General features: G+C 33.1%; 2 protein-coding genes and 2 long non-coding RNA genes across 7 annotated transcripts; all 4 read right to left on the reverse strand.

The window, feature by feature from the left end:
* Positions 1 to 1116: 1116 nt before the first annotated feature.
* LOC111207049 lies at positions 1117 to 2155 on the reverse strand. Its single transcript, XR_007319140.1, has 2 exons — positions 1691 to 2155; positions 1117 to 1606 (listed from the first exon to the last, which is right to left on the reverse strand). It is a non-coding gene; the product is annotated as an uncharacterized LOC111207049 (long non-coding RNA).
* Positions 2156 to 5112: 2957 nt separating this feature from the next.
* On the reverse strand, positions 5113 to 5641 carry LOC106429170. Its single transcript, XM_013869908.3, has one exon. The coding sequence runs from the start codon at positions 5558 to 5560 to the stop codon at positions 5264 to 5266; it is 297 nt and encodes a 98-aa protein (XP_013725362.1). The 5' UTR covers positions 5561 to 5641; the 3' UTR covers positions 5113 to 5263.
* Positions 5642 to 5932: 291 nt separating this feature from the next.
* On the reverse strand, positions 5933 to 9363 carry LOC106429178 (pumilio homolog 12-like). 2 transcript variants are annotated; one of them, XM_013869917.3, is made up of 7 exons: positions 8810 to 9363; positions 7266 to 8342; positions 7038 to 7200; positions 6774 to 6937; positions 6421 to 6679; positions 6234 to 6349; positions 5933 to 6128 (listed from the first exon to the last, which is right to left on the reverse strand). In XM_013869917.3, exons 2-6 carry the CDS (start codon positions 8294 to 8296, stop codon positions 6242 to 6244), a joined length of 1725 nt encoding a protein of 574 aa, XP_013725371.1. In that variant the 5' UTR covers positions 8297 to 8342; positions 8810 to 9363; the 3' UTR covers positions 5933 to 6128; positions 6234 to 6241. The 2 variants fall into 2 exon arrangements, with proteins under 2 accessions (XP_013725371.1, XP_048603089.1); XM_048747132.1 differs by lacking the exon at positions 8810 to 9363 and having other exon boundaries at positions 7266 to 8762.
* Positions 9364 to 11730: 2367 nt separating this feature from the next.
* On the reverse strand, positions 11731 to 13910 carry LOC125581522. 3 transcript variants are annotated; one of them, XR_007319142.1, is made up of 6 exons: positions 13169 to 13910; positions 13020 to 13082; positions 12864 to 12919; positions 12540 to 12691; positions 12302 to 12442; positions 11731 to 12172 (listed from the first exon to the last, which is right to left on the reverse strand). It is a non-coding gene; the product is annotated as an uncharacterized LOC125581522 (long non-coding RNA). The 3 variants fall into 3 exon arrangements; XR_007319143.1 differs by having other exon boundaries at positions 12302 to 12423; positions 13020 to 13909; XR_007319141.1 differs by having other exon boundaries at positions 13020 to 13908.
* Between the last annotated feature and the right edge of the window lie 2192 nt (positions 13911 to 16102).

The raw sequence follows: 16102 nt of genomic DNA on the forward strand, positions 1-16102 counted from the left end.
GTTAAAATTAAAGGTTTAAACGGTTTGAAGACGTAAAAATCAACGTACAATTCAACAACAATTGAGTTAGTTAGTTATTTTATTTATATTATTATTATTTTTCATTCCATTTTATGTTTATTTGTTCTTTTTCCAAAGTTTAAGACATATAAAGCAAAAATAATTAATACTATAAATTATAATTTCTTTTTCTCTACATTTTAACATCCATTTTCATATATATTTTTTATAGATTTTAATAATTATATAAAAATACGTGGACACGAGAAATGTGGACAGACAATTGTGGACATAGAAAAAAAAATACATGGACACGATAAGTGTGGACAGAAAATTGTGGACATAGAAGAAAAATACGTTAACAATGATTATTTTTCACTCCATTTTATGTTTTTTTGTTTTTTTCTCCAAAGTTTAAGACATATAAAGCAAAAATAATTACTACTATAAATTGTAATTTCTTTTTCTCTACATTTTAACATCTATTTTCATATATATATTTTTTATATATTTTAACAATTATATAAAAATACGTGGACACGAGAAATGTGGACAGACAATTGTGGACATAGAAAAAAAACATGGATACGATAAGTGTGGACAGAAAATTGTGGACATAGAAGAAAAATAAGTTAACAGTTATTATTTTTCATTCCATTTTATGTTTATTTGTTTTTTTCAAAGTCTAAGACATATAAAGCAAAAATAATTACTACTATAAATTGTAATTTCTTTTTCTCTACATTTTACCATCTATTTTCATATATATTTTTTATATATTTTAATGTGGACAGAAAATTATGGACATAGAAAAACAATACATGGACAAGAGAAGTGTGGACATAGAAGAAAAATAAGTTAATAGAAAAGATGTGGACATATAGATGGATGAAAAAACGTTAAAAAAAACTTTTATTTTCATTTTTTAGTTTTTTTCTGTTTGGTTAAAAGAATTATTTGGTAACATATATATTTAGTTTGTAAATAGTTCATATTTGAAAAATATTTATAGAGAGAAGATAAGCGTGGACGGCTACATGTGGACATATAAACATGTAGGAGTACATGCGTATGAGTGTGGACGGGTAATCATGAACGGTTATTTGTGGACAGATATGCATGAACATATGCATATGGATAAAATATACATATGGATAGATAGACGTGCGTGGATCTGTACAATGGACAATTATTTGGTGGTGATTTGTGTTTGTGTGACAAAACATATATGCCAAACAAAATGTCAACCTTATGAATAATGAGATATCAAAAGCATAAACAGTTAGCAATGAAGCTCTTATCCTTTTCCTCAGCAATGTTCCAAACACCATCTTCATCTAATTCAATTTCAGAGGTAGATGGCTTTTCAACAGATAACCATAAAGGTAGGTCTTGAGACAAAGAAATAAAATGTTTTAAAAAAACACAGGATAAGAGTATTTCCGAATGCAAGACGGAAGAGACATAAACAGATACCTTTGTGTACTGATTCTTTACACGGAGTGAACCTGAGAAGAAAACTAAATCTATTGTATATATGATGACTTGCATAGAAGAGAAATTGGGACGAGAATACACACTCATACTCCAATTGTTGTTCCAACTGCTTCAAAAATTAACAAACGAAAAGGGAACAAATCACCATCAATAAGAACATGAATAGGAAAAAGTTTGAAACTTTGTCTCATACCAATCATTGCACGATCTACGGCTAGAGTTGCAGGGTTTGTGTCTTTGCAGATTTGCAGAGGTTCTAAGAGGAATTGCAGCGGCTCTAAGAGAATTAAAAGTGTGTATGGCGCCAGTGGTTGCTCGTGGTGAAGAACAGAGCCCTCTGTCTGAGCTAAACGAGATGATGATTGGTTCAAGCCTTTTGCTGGAGCTCAACGAGAGAGGGAGAGTGGTTCCGTCGGTGGGGTTTAGGGATGTAGCTTTCCATTAACGATAGATATTGTTATTTAAGCGGATTAGAGATTGTGATTTGTGAGAATTGGGGAAGTTAGAATTTTATCAGTTAATGATTTTGTTTTTAAAAAAAAAAAAATCTGCTTAGTTACAACAAGAAGGTAACGAGAGAGAAAAAGCTTTCAAGGGTATAATGGACAAACGGTAAGACAAATGTGTGTTGCAAGTGGGATGTGTTCTTTAGTGTAATTAGAAAGTCAAAATGTGTCCTCCAATGTAAATTTCTCTATTTTAAAAGAACTTACAAATTTCCTGTACTTAATTTTCACTTGTATCAGAGAAGTCATGAAAAACAAGCTAGTGTCAGAAGGCTTTTCTAGTTATTCTATGCCACTTTGAAGCAATTAAAAAACATATCTATTTATAAATAATAACTATAATGCTTTTTTTTTGTCAACACTATAATGCTTAAAACTCTAAATTTCCTAGTCCGTAATAAAGTCATCAGTGAGTAATAGATATGTTAATTTTTTAAGAAGAACGAATTTCATAAAATGTTCTCTTAATTAATTTCTTATTCTTGTTTATTTTGTTAGATAGCTTTGAGTAGGTAGGTTAGGTACAGGAAGTAAAAAAGATGAGCATTTACATGTGTTCTTTCGGTTTTTTTTTTGTGAAGTCTTTAATTAATTCAGCCATCATCCTCGTTAATCACCACTCTTGTCTTTTCTAATTACAAAAAGTAAATTGTACTCCTTGTCTAACGTGCGTGCACTAAACAGACAAAAGTGATTACCGCAAATTTCATCTACGGTTCGTATAATCTCTCGGTGCTAATCGGACTGTTGGATGCATCTGGTATCATGTTCTTTTGATAACTAAAACTTTGTTTCCTGACCGTTTTGATTAAAGACTGATCTTTAGAAGTTAGAAAACAATGTACTAATGTTACAAGGGATTTAAAAACGTCTGCCAGTCAATTCTGTAATAGTAGTACTTGACATATGGGCCCATATCCATATATGCAGTGTTCTTACACTAGCTAGATTTTATGGATATCTGAGCATGACAAACTTTTAGTCATTTGTCATTGCAGAATCAATGGTTCTTATAGTTAAAGCCTAAAGGCATGCGTTTCATTATTACATAAGTCTGTCTTTTAAGCATTAGTTCTTGTTAGAAATGGAGTTATATAATGTTGCGGTAATTATGATCCGCCGAGACAGAGCGAAGTGAAAAATTGAATCGATTTTAAGTTCCTATTGATTAATCTAAAATCACAATTTCGTGATCCTGTTTTAATTCTCATTTCATGAATATCAAAGTTTTTGGTTCTTTCTAATTTTGTTTCCAAATTGAATACGGGACTTGTTGCCACTTAAGCCTTTATCGGTCATCCTATTCGCACGAACTTGGGCCATCTTAATCCTCCTCGCACTGACTCGGCACAAGTTGGATTTGTTTCATTTACGGTATAACTAATATGCCTCGTGAATTTTGTTTTATACCATTTTCACACATAGCTGCTTGTGTAATTTATGTTCTATAGTTCGGAATGATAAACATTATAATTTCGATATAATTCAGTGAAACTTTAGTCGACACAAATAAAAACTGAGATGGAAAAATTATAAATTAAACATTTTTTTTTTATCAAACAACAATTCCATTAATTTAAAGTCTCAACCTCCATCAAAAGAGGAAATATAAAGTAGAAAGGCACAATTTGCCATATTACATACAAACACAAGGAAACACAACATATACATGTGAATCCTCAAAAGATAAGATAAAAGATCGAATAGCCAATAAAATCCAATGAACATCAGAAGGCAACTCTCTAAAAGGAGGTGACTGAGTTCATGGCAGTCTGAGTGCAAACCAGCTGAGAAATGCCCAAAAGGGCTAGACACTCTGCAACAAAGGCAGTAAGGTCATGATACTGGGACAATGAACAACCAAGTCTTCGTGAGACCAAACAAATCTGATGTAATGTAAAGAAGCAAATACCGTTGCTTTTCTTTCCAAATTGCCACCAATGGTTAGAAAACAATACATACACTTCCACAGTTAAACCACAGACATATAAAACCCTGCGTACTGCTCACTGTCCCAGTATATAACACTTTAAACATAAACAAATTCTAACAAACACCTGAGTTAAATAACTGGAAGGAACATTAAGAGTGACATACTTGAGGATTCTGCAAGATTTTGAAGTTCAGTTCCCACATAAAGTACCTCAGAACGCTATGAAACTTTAAGCCTTTCACGTTTTTGGGAAAGACTTTTCTTCAATTGAAAATCGGGAATTAGATTCCATAAAACATCTCAAACCTGGAGAAAAATATAAGAGATAGATTGTATCCTTGCATAAGGCCCATAAAACATAAGATATTGTCGGACAAGCCAGCCCGAGACTTCGGCTTAAGGAAACGGCTAACGGCTTAGCGCGCGGTCTCGGCTCCTGACCACTTTTACTTGGCTCCACGAAATAGGAGCGCCGACTTGGTTACGAGGCTAATTACTCGAGCCTTTTATCAGGCCGGAGAAGAGCTAAAGCCCATTACTGTGAGACGAGCTAGGGTAAACGGTGGAGAAGGGAAGTTCGACTACATAAGGAGGAGAGAGGGGAAAAGAGGAGGATCCGAACATCTACACACACTCTTGGCGCTAAAACTAGGTTTTACTCTTTTGTATTTTTGTCGACTTGTATTTTCTTGGCCACTTCTCCAAGCACCGGCTTACTTTCTAACAGTTGTTCCTCATTTGTAACCGAACAACATTCCAATCTAATAAAATGCATTTGAACTAACCCACCGACAAGTTCGGTTTCTCTTCCTCGTTTCCCGACTGAACTAACCGAACTTGGTTCAAACAAAAAAGTTCAGCAAGAAATCAGTAGACATCTCAAGGAAACACACATATTCACACACACAGACAACAAAACTTTAAACTTCAACAGAAATAGACCCAAATAAATTTCAGTTCCAAAGAAGATTTTGAGAGGGTTCAATGATTTGAGAAGTGTACCTCGCTCCATTCCGAGACGGTCACACAAGAACAACTCCTTGACGAATAAAAGAAAATATCGACAAAAGACTGATCTACCAAAAAAACTCTAAGTAGAGTTATGCTCGGTGAGTGTTTACAGATAAATCTCCTGATTAAACACTTTGAGACATCCTCTAGATCAAATCATCCGAAAACAGAGTTAACTGGAATTTCATTATAATCTATATGTCAATCAAAAGCTAGATTAAACACGCTTAACTAACTAATCATATTCTTAGATCAAAACCGATTCTTTGAATACAGAACAAATTATAAAAACATCCTCCCATCACAGATAATTTCGTCACTCTAAATGAAGATGATGGTAATTCTGATGATTAACAATCGAAGAAGAAGAAGAAGACGACGACGATGATGAATCGTCATCCCAACTATCATCATCAGGTTCTGGTGGGGCAACACAGATATAATTCCAGAACCATAACACGAATCGACCCAATTGCTGAAGCGGAAAACAGCAAACGAGCTGCAACATCTCGCCGCTTCTGATTCTATCCGACGCCGGAATCCACCGTAACCGCTGAAATATATCCGCCGATAGGTGCGCTACGGACATCACCGTGTCGCCTCGGAACACCATGTCTCTCTGCAAGTCGTCCTCTTATCTCTACAATTTTGGATTTTTGTTTTTTCTTACAGTCGATCTCTTTGTCTGTGACTCTGTGTTTTATCAACAACGTTGACTTTTCAAACCTATGTGATTTTGACACGTTGACTCTATCAAGATGTGGAGAGCTTATTATTTTACAGTTGACACTTTATTATATTGAACTGTAAAATAAAGCTCTTTTTAAAGTGTCAACGTGTTCACTCTATCACTTCCTTTTTATTCAAAAACCTAGTTACTTCTTTCCCAAGGAACCATTCCACACAAAGAAAATGAAAACCTAGTTACTTCTCACCCAAAGAACCTTGGATATAAATCAGATTTTTAGGGCGTTTATGTCATTGATAATCAATTTTCTCTTTTATACGTCACAAAAACATTTAATATGATATTTCATAACAGAGATGATTATAAGATTAGGTTAAAGGCATTCTCTGAATGTTTAGTCTCTTTGGATCTTTGAACCAAAAACGTTACGTTACATTACATTACACTTACAAGGTAACTTTACCAACAACAAGCAGCAACATTTGGTACAAATCTGCAATTATCAAAGAAAAAAAAAGAAACATATTAACGGTAAAATCATGAGACAAAAGTTTAGTGTTCAAAAAAAAAAAAAGTGACAAAAAGTTTAGATTTTTACCTGCTGAGTTACTTCTTCATGCTAAGTGCAGAGAGGACCTTTTTACCGTAACGATTGGTACGAAGAGATGAGATATGAAGTTTAATGGTATCAACCAAAAGACCATGAAGACTCCCCTGCAACAATCTGATTTTTAGATACTGAATTTAAAACAGTATTTAAATTATTCACTAATTTTTTTAATTACCTTGGATCGTTTAAGAGCTGCTTGAATGACATAATTTCCATAAGGATCCAACATAACTTGATCCAGACAACCATAGGTTATGAGTTCTATGATAATGCGAGCTTGGTGTTTGTCATCAGCTAGTTTCAGACACTTCTCAACCACATTGCTGCTACATTTCTGCGTCGATAACTTGGTGTAACTCCCTTCTAATCGCTCGAGTATCTCGTTGATTGCCCATCGAAGCTTAAGATCAAATACATATTGAAGAACATAGTTCCTGCAAAGCATTGGATTTTCTCTCCATTATCATCAAGCATTGTTTTCAAAATCTCAAAAGAGATAATATCCAAAACATATATATATATATATACCCAAAAGGGTCTTGTGAGAAGAGTAGAGCATTAGATGCAATCTCAGAGACTAAGTGTTCCTTTTGATCTCCTTCGAAATGGGCAAGACATTTTTGTAGAACACAACATCCATATCGATCAGTTGCAAGCTCAACACAATGAGTCATCACAGCTTCAAAAAGAAACTGGACATACAAAAACAAAAAGATAGATCATATTTTCATATCAGTTCAGATTATTAGAGTGAATCTTTAACTTAAAAAAAACAGTGAAGAAAGTCATTACCTTCTTGCAGTGAGGTAACAAGTACTGCAAGCACCGTTGAGCTACATGATTACCGTTTACATTCTTTATCAATGTCACAACGCTATGCTTCAAAGCAGATACAATGATTGCAATCCCCTCTTGTCTCTTAACCGTTTCAACTATCTTTTGAACAGCTCTAGTCCTGTAATAACATAAAAAGATCAATGATACATATAGGAAGAAAAGGTTTTAAAGGTTTTGTTTTACCCGTGCATGTCACAAGAGATTTTAATAAGCAGTCCTGGCTTTCTAGCTATGGAATGAACAATCTGCATTCTCTGATCTTCGCTGCACAATTCGAGCAGCTTCTGAACTAGATAGTTCCCAAAAGGGTCTATCATAAGCTCGCTGATATAGTCAATGATCTCGTTAAAGATCATATCGATATCGTTCCCATCTCCCTCAGCAAACTTCCTCTGCAGGAAGCGGCATCCGTGCTGGTCCTTGGCCATGTAGTATATCTTCCCTCTTGCCTCTGCAAGAGAGTTGTACTTTGGAGGATGTAATGTTAGATTGTTGAGGCTCATTGCGAGATCTTGGTCGAGTCCAACAGTACCGTACTTTATGACTTTAGCAGTGTTTAAACCAAGTGGCGATCTCATTAGAATCTTCTCTGGATAGTACATTTTCTTCCTCACAATGCTTTCATCACCGTCTTCTCCATTACAAAACAAGTTTCTGTTAGACTGTTCAGCTCGGCGGTAACCAAAATGTTCTTGTCTTGGAGAAGTATCCATTAAAGGGTACTTGTTATTACAGAGATAGAGGAGATGAGAGTTCATAGGCATGTACTGTTCTTCGTCGATATTCTTCCAGTTGATATTAGATTGATCCAAAGCTTGATGGTGAGGCTGAGAATTAGAATTAGGAAAGTAACCAACATGTTGAAGCTTCCTAAGCATTAGTGGATCGAGTTTTCTTGAATCAAACTTGTCTGCATATACACAAGGTGAGGTGTTTGGAGAGTGGTAAGAAGGGAAGAACATAAGTTGGGGATTCCCTGGAGTGTTTAAGTTTAAGTTTCCTTCAGCAAATGAAGAGGTTAATGCACGATCAATAGGAAGATGAGTTCTCTGTTCTTCAAATGTAGCCACTTTCTTGATGGATGATGATGATCTGGTTGAGCTCAAACAAATAGGGAAAGGGCTATAGTCGTTTCCTGAAGTAACTTTGGGAATCTCTCCAAGAAGCTTCTCTAATTCATCAAACTCTGTCTCATTTCTTCTTCTATGATCCATATCAACAGAGGAAAAAGTCCAAACTTCCAACTCCAAAATTCTAAAACTGAAACGAAACAAGAACACTTGAGGCTGAATCAAATTACACCAAAGAAACTATGTGAAGAGTTTGATGTAAGAAACAGACAAAAGATCTTCATTAATGTCACAAAGAAACACCTTATAACATATAGTAAAAGAAACAGAAGTCATTGGTAGGTTCTTAAATACATCAAAAAAAACAAAACATTGGGATTAGAATCCACCACTAGTTAGCAACACAACATTACTTTTATTTTGTCTTAAAGATACTTTCAGTTTCACTAGAAGCTGAACCATTCAAGATAAAAAATATTTTACATATAAATCTTCCATAGTGAAATCAAACACTAAACAAAACGATCATCAGATCTTATCAAAAATAAACGATCATCAGTTTGATCTCTAAGGATGACCCACAAATCTTATAAAAAGAGACCAGTTTTGAAAAAAGAAACTGAGATTTTGTACGAGGATCAAAAAAAAAAACCTTACAATATTAAACAGAAGGAAAAGGTCCGATCTTAGCTAGTGTTCCGATCAAAGCAAATGAAATCACCAATCGGCAAAAGGTGATGAAGGAGGAAAAAAATCTCACACACGCAAAGAGAGAAAGGGAAACAAAAGAGAGACTAAAAAACCATACAAGAAAAAGAAAATATTTCTGTTTCCAAAAGAGGAAATATAATAAAGAAGAAGAAGAAAAAGGGAGAGAATTATGAGAGATGAAAATAGTTTCTAGGAAAAATGCAAAGAGAGTGCAAGGGATAGAGAGGGTGTTTATATTTTTGGTAGGCGGCGTGAAGAAGAAGGAGAAATATAGAGAGAGTTTCTGAGTAAATATATCGAATCATTTTTTATGTTTTGTTTATCAACCATTTTTATGTTATTTAATAGCAAAATTAGAGAGAGAAAAAAGAGACAATGAAAAAAAACAATAGGATCTTTTGATTTTATCTCCTTATGAGAAGAGGAGAGCTTAATTAGATGAAATGAAATTGAATTAAACTAAATTAATTCAAATAGGAAGAAAATAGACATAGAAATGATGAGAAGAAAGGAAGTAAAAAAAAGGAGTGCATGAAAATGGAAAGGTCTTTTGGGTACAAACTTATAAAGTACTAGATCTTTTTTCCGCGCTACGCGCGGATTATGTCTTTTAAATTTATGTTTTAAATTATTTTCAAACATTTGAAAATATAAAAATATTATTCTGAAGTATGTGCAACCGCAAAGAGTTGAAATATCATAATATGTATTGGATGTCTTTCAAGCAAGTTAAATTTTTGAAAAATAGTATTCCAAAATTTGGATTTAAGCAAAACAATATTAATTTCTAGAATAACTTTAAAAAATATATTTAGGCATTCAAAAAAATATTTTTTTTAAAGGTGTCACTACTGCATACCAATTATTTAAACACGAAAATAAATTTATTAATGTTGTTTTTGTACCTAATATCCAAAATTGTATGACATTCTCTTAGACCAAAATCTCTATTCTAAATATTTCTCACACTTAAAAAAGGTTATTTTCACATTATTTGAAATACGAAAATGCTTCGCAGTAGCTTAGTAGTATCACTATCACCAACTCAATGTTTAATGATATATAGATAATTAACTAAAATCTTGGTTGTTTTTAAGAAATGTGCTTATGATTCAATTTTTGGTACATTACTTGTTTTGATGATCTAATAAAAAGGATAAAACCTACTTAATATATATGTATATATTGATAATTTATTGTATTTTATTATTCATTATGAACAATTTTACTGTCCATTTATTAGATATTCTATTTTTCTCATAAAATAATTTTGTGTATAAAATATGAAACAATATTTAGCGATAAGTTTGGATTATAAACGTTCAGTCAGCAAATTATTCTATCTTAAAATAAAATTTCAAACTTAATATAAATATACCTAAATTCAATAATTTTGAATGCTGGTTTTTTGGTTTATGATAAAAACTAAATGGGAAAATTTGGAGAAATATACTACAGTAAATTTTTAATTTGAAAACTACACCATTGTGTAAGTTTTTTTTTGAAAAATACACTTATGTATATATAAATTTACTAAATTGTCCAATCTGAATATTTCTCAATTCCTAATTTATTTTGTATTTAAAGTAAGGTTTTAGAAAAACAGTTTTTTTTTATAAAAAGAAATGTTTATCTTAAACTATTTATCTTTATCTACAAAATATATTATTTTAATATATCTTAAACTATTTATTTTTTGAGAAAAAAAAGAAGGTAACCTTCTTTGTATCCTCCATGTCTGAAACAAAACTTTTATTCTATAGTTTCACAGATTCTTCCTATTTCCTCTCATTTCATTAAGAAATTTGCTAATTCATGAATCAGATTTCAGTTTCTAATTCTGCTTCTATTTTATTCTGAAAATACTTCTGTTTTTTTTTCGTTTAGTAAAATTATGCTGCATATAGCTAGAGGTTTTGGAAAAGAGAAAAAATCATGATTTTTTGTTTTTATAATATAATTGTTATTTTAAAATTTTAAAAGATAAAATAACATATATTTATCTAAACATACAAATTTATCTTAAACATAAATAATTATAATAATAATACTATTTTTAGTTTGGAGTATATTTTAATTATTGAAATATCTAATATGGATAAAAATGTCAATTCACATTGAATAAAGTTTATTTTTCAAAAAATAAATAGAAGGTGTAATATCGCAAAGGAAAAAGGAAATGCATAAAAATTTATGAAATTGTAAAGGGATGGAAGCATGTTGGGTTGACGGGTTCACAGATTTGTTACTTCACTCATGGGGTCATTTACGACCATCCTCTTTGCCCTTAACACCCTGGGGATTTGGCTCATCGCCTTGACGTTCAATATTACAAATATTGAGATCAGAAAGCGGTAAACAGAGAATGATACTTATGTCACGCCAGTCCCACAACTCCTGAGAAGAAATATTTGTGGAGAAGAGTGGTGTCATGCTTCTCCACCAATTTTGACAAAAAAAAAAAGAAGTATTGTTTGCTTCCTGGAATTCACTCATCTCTGCCCTCACTTGTAATTGGGGTATTGTTTGATTTTTTTTGCCCCTTGAATGCAATCTGATTCTTCAAAAAAAAAAAATTCAATCAGTATTTCTTGTCAGAGAAACTGGACATTTTTGTTCTAATCATATAACTTAATATCAAAATAATAATAATTTTTTTCAAATGTAAAATTTAAAAGAAAATAAAATTTAAAACATTAGTACTCTTCGAACTGAATCCAACAACACAACTCTGTAACATTCTTGGGACAGTATATTCTTTTCTTTTATTTTTTAAACGTGGAAAGATTTACTCGTAAGTTCTTTGTAAATTACATTTGGCAAAAAAAAATTGGTCGAAAAAAAGTTCTTTGTAAATCACAGAAGACTTAAAATATGTTAAAACTTTCCATGCTGAAGACCTTTCAAAGAACACCACTGATCTCTAAAAGACTTTAAGAGTCTGCTTTACAATACAAAGATCCACAATAGTAGTTATTTTCTTGGTTAAGTAGTAGATCCTACTTGATCAAAAAAAAGTAGTAGATCCTAAAAATGTTACGAAGTGACATGTTAGAATCTCTGGACAACAATTACTACTTCTGCAGCATCCTTACATTTCCAGGGTTTCATGCTAAGCCTATTTTCAAGTGGTGGGTGGTTCAGCACTCATAGCTTCATGTCTGAAACTCCAACCTTAGTCCCATTCACAAAACGATCCGAGAATACAAAAGGTTGCAATCTGGACTTCTCTTCAAACTTGTTGTGTCAATGTTGGAATGGTCACAGTCAAAACCTTTAGTCCTTGTTCTTCAAGCGATACACACCACTCTGGAGATTAGATTTTGCATAATAGATTAGTCAAGAGAGACATAAAAGCTCCAAAATAAAAGATGGGAATGTTCTATGAACAAATGATTCGAGAAAAACAGTCCACAACATTACGTAAAAGAAATTTACCGATGAAGGATGCAGGCGTAGAGTTTAGCGGTGCGTCCACATCTCTGATCACTTCACCTTGACTGATCACCCAGTTGACCAAGTGATAGGGTGTACGTGAATTGGAGAACATGTTCATGTATCTGCAGGTTTCCTCTTGATCTTCAGTTTTCATGTGTGATCGTTTGGAAATATCAAGCAAAAACAATTAAGTAACCGAAAGCAACTAACTTTTAGTAGCCAATAACTATATGCATACCTAAGGGAGGCCTTGCCAAAAAGAAACTACCAGTTGATAGCAATGTTCTTTAACTGCAAACTTCTTTCGGATTTTCCACTTCATAGCCTCTCCGCCAATTCAGTCATAGCTTCTGTTATGGTTTCAGTTAAAGCAGTTTCGTCTTCTGAACCCTGAAAGATTTTTAAGAGCGTCAGTATGATTCAGTAAAGCTACAACAGCCCTTCCATATACAAATATGATTCAACAAAAATAACTCCACAACATTTTATAAATGAAAAACATTAAATTTGAAATTCTCATGTCACCTGTAGAGTAGAAACAATGTTTAGCTAAAGAACGTACCAATAGTGGAGTCAAATGCAGATATGGCTCCACCAGAAGCATCTTTATAATGCCATCTGTGAAGTCAAAATCAAGAAAACATCAGAATATACTCAATCATCTGTATTCCCTGTAAATTGAAGACTACAAAGAACTCTCCATAGAAAAGAGACTCACCAAAGAAGTAGCAACTGTGGAACCCAAAGATCTTCTGAAGCACAGATTCTCGCAGATCTCTTCCTAACTCCGAATCAAATATCAAGCTAAAGAAGCTGAGAAGCTACGATTCCAGCAAATTAAACAACGGTGCAAGAGTCAGAACCAACCTCTTTACTCAATCTTTCACTAATAAACGGCATGAACATCTCCAAACAATCATCATCAACACCACAATAACTACTCTCTTACACTTCTTCATCCACAACCCAAACTCGACTCAAATCAGCAAAACTAAACCCAGAACAAATCACCTTCAAGCTTCGTGTTCTCCGTGGGTGGAGGCGCTGCGTCTTCCGGCAGCCTCGTCGGAGCTCATCTCGTCTCCCCACCCGGTACCTGATCATCAAGATGGAGGAGGAAGCGTCCGTCGTCGTCAAGGTGGTACCTTTCTCTCTCGTTGCGGTTCGGTTGGATCTCTGGTGTGGTAGATCCCCAGGTGAGCGCCATCGCTCTGGTGGTTCGTCAGTGAAGTTGTCAGCTTCCTGTTAGAGGACTACGGGAGCGGTGCTAGAATTGCCAAATTTTAAGAATACATTGAACTTCAGGGAATATGAAGAGATGAGAAGAGAAACTCTGAAGATTAAGAATTAACGGAGACGGCGAGTTTATTTGTGGAGGAAGGAAAGCGATGAACGCTGCGGTTACATGTTTTTTTTAATTGAACCGGATAGCTCAGTCCATTGCTAACCAATGAAGCCCATCGGAACATATTAGAGCCCATACAAAATCAACAGTTTACTGAACAGATCTACGTGGATTATTAAAATGTTTTGATTGGCCAAATAAATTTGCCTACGTGGACATGTTAAAAACACTCCATATATTGCTTTTAGTATAGGATAGATCTCTCTTGCTTCTATCGGTACGTTTCTATCCCTTTTTTTCTTTTTAAATATGGCTCTCTGCTTTTTTCTTCTCTCTTTATATATACAGACATTTACCCACGTAGATATGTGTACACATCTATCTATACACGTTTTATTATAAGTTTATAACGTATATTTCTACACATGCTTTTAACTATTAAAAGACTATTTACAAACGCTTTAGCGGCTTTACAAAGTTGTAGTATTTCATTCACAATTTATCATAAATACATCTACAATTTATAATTTAAACACTTTCATATAATTAACTGTATATTCTTTTTGAAACACAACACAAATTAACTTTATATTCATTATTCAAAAATTGAATTAAAGTGGTTGAAACTGAATGAAATTTTGGCTAATTGTTATCCTAAGTTGGAGACTTCTAACCTGAAATGTCTAGATTCATAACAAATTGTTGAGTACTTAAAAGTCAGAAGTTCTTAGGAAGCTATTAAATTGTTGTCTTTTACCTTAAATTTATCATCAACTTGCAACGTTTTTACTTGCAGTGTTTCACTCTTTTAAGTAACAACATAATGTTAGTAGTATATAATCTCAGACGAATTCGAAAGAAAAAGTCGTAAACATATCTCTATTTGATACATTGAAGTCTTGAGAAAACCGTTTCCTTTTGTTAATTGCTTGAGAAAATAACTTATGAATCTTTCGAGTTAACATTTAACAATTACCTGTTTGTTTAACGAACGCAGCGTTCGTCATTGGCGTCTTAGATTTCTTCATAAGTTTCTTCACGTTGATTAAATAAAATGAAAAACTGAAACGCTGCGTCAGGAAAAAATGAAGCTTTCCGGTGCTACCGCTGACGCCAAAAAAAGTGGCGACCATTGTTCCTCATTTCTCTCTTCTCTCTGCAACTGAAAACAGAGACGCGACTTCAACTGTTCATCTCTCTTTCTCTTTGGATACTCCTTTTTCCTTCTAAATTTTGATATGTAGACGCTGCCGCAGCGTTTGTTTAACGAACAGGGTAATATCATGAGTAATTACAAACTAACAGATCAAGTAGGTTAACTAGCTAGTTTCTTTCAAAAAATAATTCTTTTAAATGTTACAAATCATTCGCCGTAATAAGAAGAAGAATATTTACGTTCTTGAAAAAATAGCCAACGGTGACAAAGCTCCACTGAAACCCTAATTTTCATAGCTCACAGTCTATCAATTTATTGCAATCAAACATCTTTTTCATTGTCACGCGATCTACACAAGCTACAATATTCTACTCAATTCTCATATCACAAATCACTTGCTACGATAAACTATATGTTTGTTTGCGTGTTCTTTTTTGAAAACAAGGGTTTGCTCTATATGTTTGTATGTTAGTCGAGCCAATCAGATTCTAACTCGCAGATTTAGATGCATGATTGACTTAAAAATGCTCTAAAGTTGTTATCATCAATAATAGCATATCACACTGAACCTAAAACTAAAATGTGAACGAAATTTCAAGAAAGACAACTAAGTAGCTCTCATTCCCTTCAAAATTTTTCTCTCCTTTAAAACTCCAAGTTGTCGTTTTACAGTAAAAACTTATGAACAACCCCCAGAAATAAGGTTATGATGTATGAATCATAACGGAACCCACTTGCAACTTTTAAAGTATGAACTGACTTTGAAAATGTTGTAAAGTTGTATTTCACCAAAAAAATTGCAAAGTTGTAGAGTTTTTTCTCGTCATAAATTCGTATTACTGGATTTAAGAACAAACCAAAATGGTAGAAATAAGCTTCAAGGAACCAAGACAACTAAAGTAACTTCTCATCAACTTTAAAACTATACATTGTGGTTTTATAGAAAAATATTATGAACAAAACCCAAAAACAGTGGGTTATAGGAAAGATATGAGTCACAATGGAACACACTAGCTATTTAAAGTATGATTTAATTTGAAATTACTCAGTAGTTGTATTATCAATTTCTTATCAATAATTCTCTTTCTTAGATTGAAAATAAACCAAAAATAACTAATAAATTATAGAGGAGATTATAGAGTTTCATTGGAGATGCCCTAAGGAATCTCTCACCAATTAAAATAAACAAAAAAACAAAAAAATGGAGAAAATTAAAAGATACAGTGTGAAAGTGTCTTGTACAAGAGACTATAGTATTTTTTGAGAGACAATGGAATAGACAATGAAAAAAAGACAATGA

The sequence above is a fragment of the Brassica napus genome, chromosome C2, assembly GCF_020379485.1.
Source record: "Brassica napus cultivar Da-Ae chromosome C2, Da-Ae, whole genome shotgun sequence".
NCBI classification, from domain to species: Eukaryota; Viridiplantae; Streptophyta; class Magnoliopsida; order Brassicales; family Brassicaceae; genus Brassica; species Brassica napus.

Excerpts from the sequence above, each read along its gene's own strand:
- LOC106429170 (XM_013869908.3), bottom strand. The coding sequence starts at position 5,560 with ATGGTGTTCCGAGGCGACACGGTGATGTCCGTAGCGCACCTATCGGCG.
- LOC106429178 (XM_013869917.3), bottom strand. The coding sequence starts at position 8,296 with ATGGATCATAGAAGAAGAAATGAGACAGAGTTTGATGAATTAGAGAAG. Across the intron at positions 7,201-7,265 it reads ATCTCTTGTGACATGCACGG|GACTAGAGCTGTTCAAAAGA; the intron begins GTAAAACAAAAC and ends ATGTTATTACAG. Across the intron at positions 6,350-6,420 it reads CAGCTCTTAAACGATCCAAG|GGGAGTCTTCATGGTCTTTT; the intron begins GTAATTAAAAAA and ends AGATTGTTGCAG.